The sequence below is a fragment of the Nyctereutes procyonoides genome, unplaced genomic scaffold (genome assembly GCF_905146905.1).
Source record: "Nyctereutes procyonoides isolate TBG_1078 unplaced genomic scaffold, NYPRO_anot_genome, whole genome shotgun sequence".
NCBI classification, from domain to species: Eukaryota; Metazoa; Chordata; class Mammalia; order Carnivora; family Canidae; genus Nyctereutes; species Nyctereutes procyonoides.
The window spans coordinates 52,378,703-52,389,826 of record NW_026575046.1 but is presented as its reverse complement, the minus strand read 5'-3'; the positions used below and the strand labels follow the sequence as shown (position 1 = coordinate 52,389,826).

General features: G+C 46.5%; 1 protein-coding gene across 11 annotated transcripts in view; it reads left to right on the top strand.

The window, feature by feature from the left end:
• Positions 1-8,221: 8,221 nt before the first annotated feature.
• Positions 8,222-11,124, top strand: part of FAM193B (family with sequence similarity 193 member B) — a 33,578-nt gene continuing 30,675 nt past the window's right edge. For 4 of the 11 annotated variants that reach the window (XM_055324875.1, XM_055324879.1, XM_055324882.1 and 1 more), the window contains exon 1: positions 8,374-9,603. In XM_055324875.1, the coding sequence (XP_055180850.1) occupies positions 9,491-9,603 (113 nt within the window). In that variant the 5' untranslated portion in view covers positions 8,374-9,490. Of the gene's footprint in view, positions 9,604-9,714; positions 10,160-11,124 lie in introns of those variants that run through there. The other 7 variants (XM_055324877.1, XM_055324873.1, XM_055324876.1 and 4 more) reach the window with 5 other exon arrangements.

Here is an 11,124-nt window from a genome sequence, read left to right as displayed (position 1 = left end):
ATGGCTCTGAGGCATGTCTAGCCAAAAAAAGGACCTTAGCTAACCACAGCAAGATTCCCACAGGCAAGAGTGGCATGCAGCAGGAAGAAAGCTGGGGTCTCTACCAGACGTGTGAGAACAGCCAGGTCTCAGCAGCAACCAATGGGACCAAAGACATCTCCACGAGTATCTGTGTAGGCAGATGACATTGAGAACTAGATCCCCCAGGGACGCTTGAGTGGCTCAGTGGTTGAGCATCTGCCTTTGGCTCGGGGCATGATCCCAGGGTCTGGGATCAGGTCCCACATTGGACTCCCCTCCAGGAGCCTGCTTCTCCCTCTGCCTGTGTCTCTTCTTCTCTCTCTGTGTGTCTCTCATGAATAAACAAATAAAATCTTAAATAAAAAAAAGAACTAGATCCCCCCAATACATACACACACATGCGCACACACACACACACAAACTCCCACCCAAATACTAGATGAAGCTCCAGAGCCTTAAACACAAGCCTCAGGGAAGGGGTAAAACCCTCAATTAGCCAAGATGAAGTTTCTGTCACTCCAGCAGAATGGGAGTTCAAAATAGAAATTAAGTTATTAAAAAAGTTTAATTATATTTCTTGCACAGGTGAATTTATGAACAGAGATTTCTCCTTGCTGGAATAGATATTTTATAGGCAGAATCAACAAGACTTGGAAGTCAGATGGATGATAGGGTGGTGAGGAGGAGGAAGCCTGTCCTTCCTTTGACAGATTTGTTTCCCAAACACTCCAGGCTAATTCAGGTTCTTCAACACCATCTGCAAATTTTTCCCTCCTTCCCCCATGGTCTTCTCTCAGGGCCCTGTAGCATAGGTTCAATTGTTCTTGCCCACTTAGGATTAGGAACAATAACCAGCTGCTCTAATAAAGTGACCTACTTCACTAGCCATTTTCTATTTACCACCTAGAAAAAAGTGTGTTAGAATTGCACCATACAGATTCTACTATAGTCACTGTAACAGTGAGGCCCATGACAGCTTGGGAAGGATCACGGCAATGTACTTCTGCTCCCAGAGTGCCTCACATGGACCTTCTGTTTCATTCTTCCTCTGTGCCAAGGATCCACCACCTTCATGAAGGTCCAAATCTCAACCTGGGATTCAAGACCTTTCACACTGGACCCTCTCTCTCATCCTCTCCAACTTTATTCCTTCTCCTCTCTCTCTCAGGGAAAGTGGGGAGAATCAGTCCCAGGCCCTCCTGCCCAAAGGTACAAACCCATTCTCAAGTTTAGAGTGAGGAGGATTGAGGGAGAGGAAGAACACTCTCCCTCAAAAAGTGCCAAGAAAGTCCTTAGTTACACTGAGGCACAACTCCAGAACTCAAGGGGAAGAGGGGCCCTGATCTCCTTTCCTCCAGTGGAACCACTTCTCTGGACAGCCAGCCAAGATGAGGGTGGTGAGCTGGGTGGGACTCAGTAACTGCATTGGGGCAAGCTGAAGCCCATATCTGTGGAAGGCCCACCGGTGCCCAACAACACCCGTGTGGATGATAAACAATGCCAAGATAGCAATCTAGTTTGCACTGCCCTTACAATTTCCCCTGCCCTCCTCTCCACTCAAACTAGTTAGTTCTGCTCCTACCACAATGGGTAGGAGGGGAAGTAAGTCACAGGGTAGAACTGGCAAACTGAATTTTGTGTTCCACACCTGAGCCCTTACAGACCTAGGTGATGAGGTCAGTGGCCTTCACACCTTTTACTGTATGCCCCATAGAAGTAGTTTGAAAAACTTGGGCAGCCCCTGTGGCGCAGCGGTTTAGCGCCGCCTGCAGCCTGGGGTGTGATCCTGGAGGCCCAGGATGGAGTCCCAGGTTGAGCTCCCTGCATGGAGCCTGCTTCTCCCTCTGCCTGTGTCTCTGCCTCTCTTTCTATCTGTGTGTCTCCATGAATAAATAAATAAAATATTAAAAAAATAAAGATTAAAAAAAAATAAAATAAACTCATTTTTTTTATTTGTTTATGATAGTTACAGAGAGAGAGAGAGAGGCAGAGACACAGGCAGAGGGAGAAGCAGGCTCCATGCACCGGGAGCCTGATGTGGGATTCGATCCCGGGTCTCCAGGATTGCGCCCTGGGCCAAAGGCAGGCGCCAAACTGCTGCGCCACCCAGGGATCCCACTTTTTTTTTTTTTTAATAAACTCATTTAAAAAAAAACTCCACACCCTCTTGCACAGGACCAGCTAAATAAATTGTAGCACCCAGTGCAAAATGAAAGTGTGGGCCTCTTGCTCAAACCCTATTAAGAATGTCAAGGGGAGGGGCACCTGGGTGGTCGGTTAAGTGTTTGCCTTCAGCTCAGGTCATGATCCCAGAGTCCTGGGAAGGAGCCCCACTTTGGGCTCCCTGCTCAGCAGGGAGTCTGCTTTTGCTTCTCCCTCTGCCCGCCTCTCCCCCTGCTTGTTTTATCTCTCTCTCTCTCTCTTTCTCTCTCTCTGTCAAATAAATAAATAAAATTTAGAAAAAAAAAGAATACCAAGGGAATTAAGGAGTACCCCTATTATAATGAGCACTGAGTAACATACAGAATTATTGAATCACTATTTTGTACACCAAAACTACTCTAACACTGTATGTTATCTATACTGAATTAAAGTAAAAATCTTAATAAAATTTAAAGAAAGAATTTAAAGAAGACAAAGGCCAGGCATTAAGCCAAGCTCAGAGCCCTTCTGAATGTGGTGCCCCAAGTGGCTGCACAGGTGCATCCATGAAGCTGGCCCTGACTTCATACATTTTTAAGTTAGCACCTAAAAAAAAAAAAAAAATATATATATATATATATATATATATATATATATATATATCAGTTGCAAAAGATATGATTTCAGTATATTATATACTTGATTTAAAATTTTTTTCTTCCAGTTTTCAGAGTAGCATAATAAGCTAATTTAACATATAAGAAATATCTGTCATGACTACTCATCAATGTTGAATGGATAAGCAAACTATGGTACTTCCACACAATGGACTATTAGCCAGCAGTAAGAAAGAATGGGCTATGGATACACACTATAACATAGATGCATCACAATTATGCTGAGGGAAAGAAAGAACTCAGGCAAAATAGCTCATATTGTATGAAATGCAAAATATTCATAGAGACAGAAAGCAGATCAGTGGTGGCCTGGGGAAAGGGGATGGAGTGGGAGGGATGGGTTACAGTGATGGGGAGCCATGTGGCTAACATCTCACCAACGAACATGAGTGAAAATGACATATAGTCATTTCTGGGAATTGCTCATAAAAACATCCCATGCAACCCTCACTCTATCTTCTTCCCCATCCCCTAGATCAATGGAGAACATAGATGAAAGGACAGTCACAAGATAGGAGAGGACTGGATTCCTGAATGACTGTATGAAGTAAATTCCCTTTGACAGTCATGGGACTGTGACATGAACAAGAACTAAAGTATTATGTTATTAAACCCCTAACATGTTGGGATTGTTTGTTAGAGCAGTTGGCCAACCCTAACTAATACAGAGTCCAATGTAGCTGGCTAGTCTCCTCAAAGTAAGGTTCCACCCTGGGGGCTTAGGCTGGTTTCCTGGGACTGACAAACTGGACTGAGCAGTTAATAGTGGCAAGGCCACCTGTGAGAGGGAGTCCGTGTTGCCAGGCCAGTTTTGTCATAAACCTGCTGAGAAAGTCCCAAAATGGCAGAGGAAGGGGACTGCCTGATAGTCACAGGGGTCATACTGCCCACCAGGTAAAAAAGTTTCTTCCAGGGCAGCCCAGGTGGCTCAGCAGTTTAGCGCTGCCTTCAGCCCAGGGCCTGATCCTGAAGACCCGGGATCAAGTCCCAGGGCCTGATCCTGAAGATCTGGGGTCAAGTCCCATGTCCAGCTCCCTGTGTGGAGCCTGCTTCTCCCTCTGCCTGTGTCTCTGCCTCTCTCTCTCTGTATGTCTCTCATTAATAAATAAATAAAATCTTTAAAAAAAAAGAGGTTCTTCCATAGTGAAGACCATTTGGTGAATGTTCATCTGAGGCACAAATCACTTTATGCTCTGAAGCTATTCTGGGCACTTTATGCACATTTATCTTCCTCAAAATTTCCTGTCATTAACCTTCAGTCTGTCTCCTTCCAGATCTCTGACCAAAAGACTAAACCATTATCCAATGCCCAGGAATCAGTGTGTCTATACTTTAGGGCTTCCAAGCACACTTCCCTTTCCTAGGTCCTTTAGGCCCTCTTGGAGGAAGACTGGGAATCTTCAGCAACCGCTTCTGGCTGAAGTCAACATACTGTGCAGAGTCATCTATAAACTGGGCTTTAGATTTTTCTTCCTCCAGCAGTTCATCATAAACAATTCTCCATGAGACCATGGATATCAGTAGCAGAAGAGGAATGTAAACAACTTACTCAGGAAATCTACTTGTGTACTTGCAGGTTTGCCTGTACTTGTGCCTTTAGGGCTTGCTTGGACCCAGGCCATATATGTCAGTCCCCATGGCAATGGAATGCTGCTGACCACCCCTGATTTTATGGCTGAGTAGATCAGATAACATGGTAGCTCAGGTCACATGATAACCTGGTATGCCATGGTCAGGCAAGCAATTTCACCAGACCTTTGGAGCAAGCCAGGAGCACCTCAAAAGGAGAATAACTATTTGCCGAAGGATGGCATGACTTTGTTCCAAAATCCAATGCCTAAATATAAAAATCAAAGGTAAAACTACTTACTCTGCCATCTGATCCAATAAAAAAAGCTTCCCTCCTCATATGATCCCCCCCTAAAGTTGACAACTTTCAAGTGAGCCAGTAATAGATAAAAACAATGTGCTAAATATAGCATATTTTACCACCTAAGTCTAAAGAAGCCCAGAAAGTACTGTACTTCTTTATTAGTGATAGGGAGTATGATTAACAGCAACTTGTCCTTCATTTTATAGGAAACATCTCAATATATCCCAAACCCCTGGATAGTGCACCAAGTGGACAGACCATTGTATATATATATTCTTTATTTATTTGAGAGAGAGAGAGTGTGGGGGTGGGCACGAGTGGGAGGGGCAAGAGGGAGAGAGAGAGAGAGAATTTCAAGCAGAATCCACACTAAATGCAGAGCCCAAAGCAGGGCTTGATCTCATGACACAGAGATTACAACCTGAGCCAAAGCCAAGAGTTGCAACACTTAACTGACTATGCCACCCAGACGCCCCCACAGACAGACCACTGTATATTTGTGAGATCTACTATCTGCCTTTTAGCACACACATCATGCTTACCAAGTCATCTAAGGCATCTCTTATTTCCTGTTCTCGGTCCATCAGGATGATGTCATCAGTGTCACAGTAGCGCCTAATAGCCAATAGAATGGTGATTTGGTCAAAACTTTCTGTAAGATAAGTGTGTTCAGAAAGTGACATACCCTTGAAACAAGATAGTAAAGGTTTACTACAGCACCTTCCAGAGGAACACAACTATTCCTGAGGTTTGGTGTAGAAGGAAAGGTATACTAGACCCATAGTTGTCTATTAGAAACCAGCAACAGCACCCATGTGCTCCAAGAATGACCACTCTGAAAAAGTACCAGCAACTGGAGTCCTTACCAGAATAAGTTTGCCATAATGCTCTCTCATTCTTCAGGACCATCTATCTTCTCCATCAATAAAAAGAATGTGGCATATACATATATACATATACACATGTATATGTATATATGTGAAAAAAACACATAAAATACCAAAGTATAAGAGTATACATTATATACAAAGCATCTGAATATGATACATATATAATGAAATATTATTAAAATATTAATCCCCCAAAAGAAGGAAAATCTTACCATTTCCAACAACATGGATGAATCTGAGGGACGCCTGGGTGGCTAAGGGTTGAGCATCTGCCTTCGGCTCAGAGCGTAATCCCCGTTTCCGGGATAGTGTCCCACACTAGGCTCCTTTGGGGAGGCCTGCTTCTCCCTCTGCCTGTGTCTGTCTCTCTGTGTCTCTCATGAATGAATAAATAAACAAAATCTTTTTTTAAAAAATGGATGAACCTGGAGGACACTTTGCAAAGTGAAATAAGCCAGTCACAAAAAAAACGAATATTACATGATCTTACTTCTATGTAGAATATTAAAAAAAAAAAAAAGTTGAACTCATAGAAACAGAAAGTAGAATAGTGGTTATCAAAGGCTGGTGTGGAGAAAAAGAGATTTTTTGAAAGTAGAATGGTGGTGGGATCCCTGGGTGGCGCAGCGGTTTGGTGCCTGCCTTTGGCCCAGGGCGTGATCTTAGAGACCCCGAATCGAATCCCACGTCGGGCTCCCTGCATGGACCCTGCTTCTCCCTCTGCCTGTGTCTCTGTCTCTGTCTCTCTCTCTGTGACTATCATAAATAAATAAAATCTTTAAAAATAAAAAAAAAAGTAGAATGGTGGTTGCCAGGGAAGGGAGAATGTGGAATTATTTAATGAGTATATAGTTTCAGTTTTGCAAGATGAAAAGAGTTCTGGAAATGGATGTTGATAATGGTTGCACACAATGTGAGTGTATTTAATACCACTGAACATACGCTTAAAAATGGTTATGATCATTAAGTTTTATGTTAGGCATATTTTACCACAATAAAAATAAATGGGAAAAGATACTATCTATCTTCTGGCCAAACTAAGAAGTAATGTTCATGTAGTGGGAATCACCGTGAATCCTTTAAATCTTTGATGATGGCACTAATCCCTATAATGAGATGAAGTATTTTCCATTTATTCTTTGGCAGTTAAGGAAAGCTCCAAGGCCATGTAGTCTTTCTTCTCAAAATAGCCCTGGTTCCCATTAATTAGGCTCATGTCCTAATTCTGGCCTGTTGATACATATAGCAACTCTACATATAACGACCATATAGTTTCAGGGTACCACTGGCCCTGGCATAAGAGATTGCACTCAAAACTTTTTTCAAAAATGTGTACCATTTGCATGTCTCATATATTCAAAAAAGGAGAGAGGGAAAACTCATTTTAACAATACACAACTGGGGATCCCTGGGTGGCTCAGCAGTTTGGCACCTCCTTTGGCCCAGGGCGGGGTCCTGGAGTCCCGGGATCGAGTCCTGCATAGAGCCTGTTTCTCCCTCTGCCTGTGTCTCTGCCTCTCTCGCTCTCTGTGTCTCTCATGAATAAATAATAATAATAATAAAAACAATAACAATTATTACATTTCTATTTTTTTAAAGAATTTTATTTTTTTTTATTCATGACATAGAGAGAGGCAGAGACAGGCAGAGGAAGAAGCAGGCTCCATGCAGGGAGCCCGACATGGGACTTGATCCTGAAACTCCAGAATCAGGCCCTGAACAGAAGGCAGATGCTCAACCCCTGAGCCACCCAGGCGTCCCACAATTATTACATCTTTAAATGTTCCTTTTGCATACCACTCAAAATCCTCCCTGCACATACCACTTCTGCGGAAACACTGATTATGTGCCCCAGTCATCTCATCTTCATCGCACTGGTTGTAATTGTGTACTTAATTGTCCTCTTTCTCCGCCAGACTGGGGCAGAAACGGGGTCTGGGCTCTGCTGTCCAAAGAACCGAACGCGGGACTCCCAGTCGACCGGACGTTGCAAATAAAGACCTAGACCTATCAGTGAGGGAGACGGAACACGAGAGACCCCTAACTCTGGGAAATGAACAAGGGGTGGTGGAAGGGGAGGTGGGCGGGGGGGGGGTGACTGGGTCACGGGCACTTGGCGGGATGAGCACTGGGTGTTATGCTTTATGTTGGCAAATTGAACTCCAATAAAAATAAATAAATTAAAAAAAAAAAAGACCTAGACCATTCCTTCTCCCTTTCACTTCAGACCAACCCCGAGCCCATACGTTCTGGCTGGTTGATGTAGAGCAGCCACTTAGCCTCGAGAGCAGCCTCGACTTTCTCCGCTGCAAAATGGGAACGACACGGTGGTGCGTGAGGAGTCAGATGGCGAGTGTGAAAGTATTCTAGAAATTAATCTACTCCTCCATTTAACAGGCAATTCTTAAGCGCCCAGGGCGGTGGAGGATGGTTACCACAGCGAACACCCTTCCCTGGCTCAGGTCGCTTCCCGCGAGTCCACTCGATTCTCACTCTCACAGAACTTTAGGTAGTGACCTTATTCAAAATGGCGCAGGCAGCCTCGGGGGCTAGTGCGGCGGCGCGGACGCCGCGCCCTATGACCTGCTGGCAGCAGCAGAGCGGGGAGCCGGGCGCCGCCATATTGGCTGTTGTCCTGCGAGGGGAGCGGCGGCGGTGGCGGCGCGAGTGGAGCAAGGGAGCGGCGCGAGCAGCAGCATGACTCGGAGGCGGAGCAGGCCGAGCGGCGGCGCGGGTCGGCGCGAGCGGATGCGGGCGGCGGGGCAACAGAAGCCCCAGGCTCCTGAGCCCCCGCCGCCGCCGAGCCTGGAAGCGGGAGCGGGTGCAGGGCCCCCGGAGGCGCCCGTGGAGCCGGACCGCGACGGCCCCAGGGAGGAAAACGAGCCCAAGTTGGCGCCCGGACCGCAGGTAGGAGCGTTCGAGGCGAGTCCGGCTGCTCCGGCACTTTGACCTCCCGGGAGCGGGGCCAGGGTGAGCTTGGGGATGGATGGACCATCCTCCTCCAGCAGCTGGGGCTGAGGCTATCTCCCCCGAAGCGGGAGTGAAGGCTGGACCCTTCTGGACCCAGGCTGAAGCGTGGTCCATCCTGTTCGGTGGCCAGGCTGCCTGCCCTCTCCTGCCGCCTCCAGGCTGGAGCAGGGGCTAAACCTTCTGGTCGTATACCCACACTGGGACTGGGCTCTGCTCCTGAGGCCACAGCTCAGCAATCTGCCCCCCACCTCCCCCTGGGCCCACCTGCTCCCCCACCTACCCACAGGCCAGCCTGGGGCGCTGGGGCGTTGAAGGCTGCAGGCTTTTCCCACTCCCCATCCCGGGAGCGGCCCCACCCTTGCCCCTCACTGCCTGCAGACACTACCCCCTCAGCAGCTGTGTGCCCTCAGCATATGTCGCTTAGGGCCTCCCTCCTCTCCCCACCCAGCTGAGCAGTTGGAACAGACAGCCAGGCTGCCCAGAAGACTATTTAGTGCGCCTCCTGGCCTGAAGTGTAAACCTACTAGCAAAGCCTGCCCTTTCTTCCCTCTACACCCCTGACCCACAACGTGGCCCTCCCCAACCCTCAGATCCCTGGGTTTGGTGAATCCTGCTGAGAGTGAGCAGTAGCAGGACTCAGCAAAGCTTCCAGCTTGTCACCTGGAAGGTCACTTTCTTTTGAGCAAAGGAGATTATGGGAGGTACCCTGCCAGTGTTCACTGAGAGCCGGGGGTGGCATGAGCCACAGTTGCTCTGGGAGGGTTGTGGCACCTGGGGCTGGGTGGCTGGCCCTAAGCTTGCTCTGACAAAAGAGTTTTGAGTTGGTCTTTTGGCTGAGCCTGCCAAGGAAGGCAGGCTCCTGCAGGAGTCTTGGAGGGTCGGATTCAGCGCCGGATGAGGATGAGGCGTGGCGGAAGATGCGTTTGGCTCTGCAGACACTGCATCGGGCAGCAGGGGACTCTGGGAGGCTGGTGCAGCCAGAAGGCATGGCTCTTGACAGCCTTCTAGTAGAATCTCTGGAATTGTGCATGTGAGTGGGGATGCCATTTGGGGTACCATTCCCAGAAAGCCTTCCCTACCTTCCCCATTGCGTGAGGTGCCCCCTTTGTGCCCACAGCCCCCCTGTGCTTCCCTTTGCTAGCACCCTCCATTCTTCAGTGAGACATTCTGTTGATGTATCTGTTCCCTGCACTGCACTGTGAACTCCACAAGGGCACAGACTATCATCTATCTCTGTTCCTTCATGCCTAGCCCTGGGCCTTGGTGACACGGAGTCAAATAACTAGGTGAATGAGAGAGAATGAATCTGTTGAGAACCTGTGCTTATTATAACCCAGTTTTGATGCTGATCTCCTTTGTGTTTCAGATCACAATAAAATTTTTTAATTAATGAAAATGTCACCACTTATTGAGTGTCAGAAGCCCCACCTTCACCCCCACCCCCTACCCTGGGAGGCAACTCCCCAGGTTGGACCACACTGTTGCCTGATCTGACTTTAGACTCTGAACCTGCTTCTCCCTCTGGCTTTCCTTTCTCTTCTGTGGAGCACCCTGGGAGTGCTGTTATCCAAAAGCGGAGTGTTAGGGTAGGTCCTCTCCTTCCTATTCACCAGCAACACTTTAGTGTCCCCCGCCACTTAGCTAAGCTGTAGTACTCATGGCCAGAATTTTGGGTAATGGCTTAACTATTTAGTTTTTATTCAGGACACAGCTTTCTTAAGAGCTATAAGCTTCAAAAAAAAAAAAAAAAAAAAAAGAGCTATAAGCTTCATCTCCACTGCTTGACCTGCCAGTTCATTAATTTATTCATGCCAGACACTTTACATACCATATTTCTAATCCTCCCACCACCCCTGTTCTTTCCTCAGCATTTAGTACAAATGTGATGAGTTAACTCATCACATAAACCAATAATTATTGGTTTAATTATTAGTCTGCTTTTACTACATAAATTCTGAGAGTGCAGGAACCATGTCAGTCACTTTTGTACCCCTGTGCCTGGTGATTAACAAATGTTGATGAATGAACTGAAGGATATAAATACTATTACCCCATTTTTCAGATGAAGAAACAGAAACTCAGAGCAAGTAAACATTTGCTCAAATAACTCCCAGTGTAGATCTCAGGTGTCCCCCTCCCCGTGTGCCAAAAAAGGACACTCTTATATACTGTATGGGATTTAACAAAGCTTTTAAAAAAAATTTTTTTTTAGCCACAAAGAGGTGAAATAAATGACAAATTCCCTTCTGATTATATCCTACTTCTTCACTGGGGTGGGGGTTTCTGGATACCAGAAGCAGCTTTTGCTCCCTGATACAACACACCCACTGAAAGGGTTGGGGTCCTTGTTTGGCCCACCACTGTGCCTTTGGTGAGGATCTCTGTCTCCCACTGCTGCTTATAATTCTGTGTACACAGAGTGAATACATAAAGTGAAACTCAGTGTTGCATGCCAAACTGAAGCAAAAGACAGCAAATAGGACCATTTCTAGTCCACACAGACAGATTCTAACATACCAAGTCACACATTGTCTTATTTTTGTTTTGATTT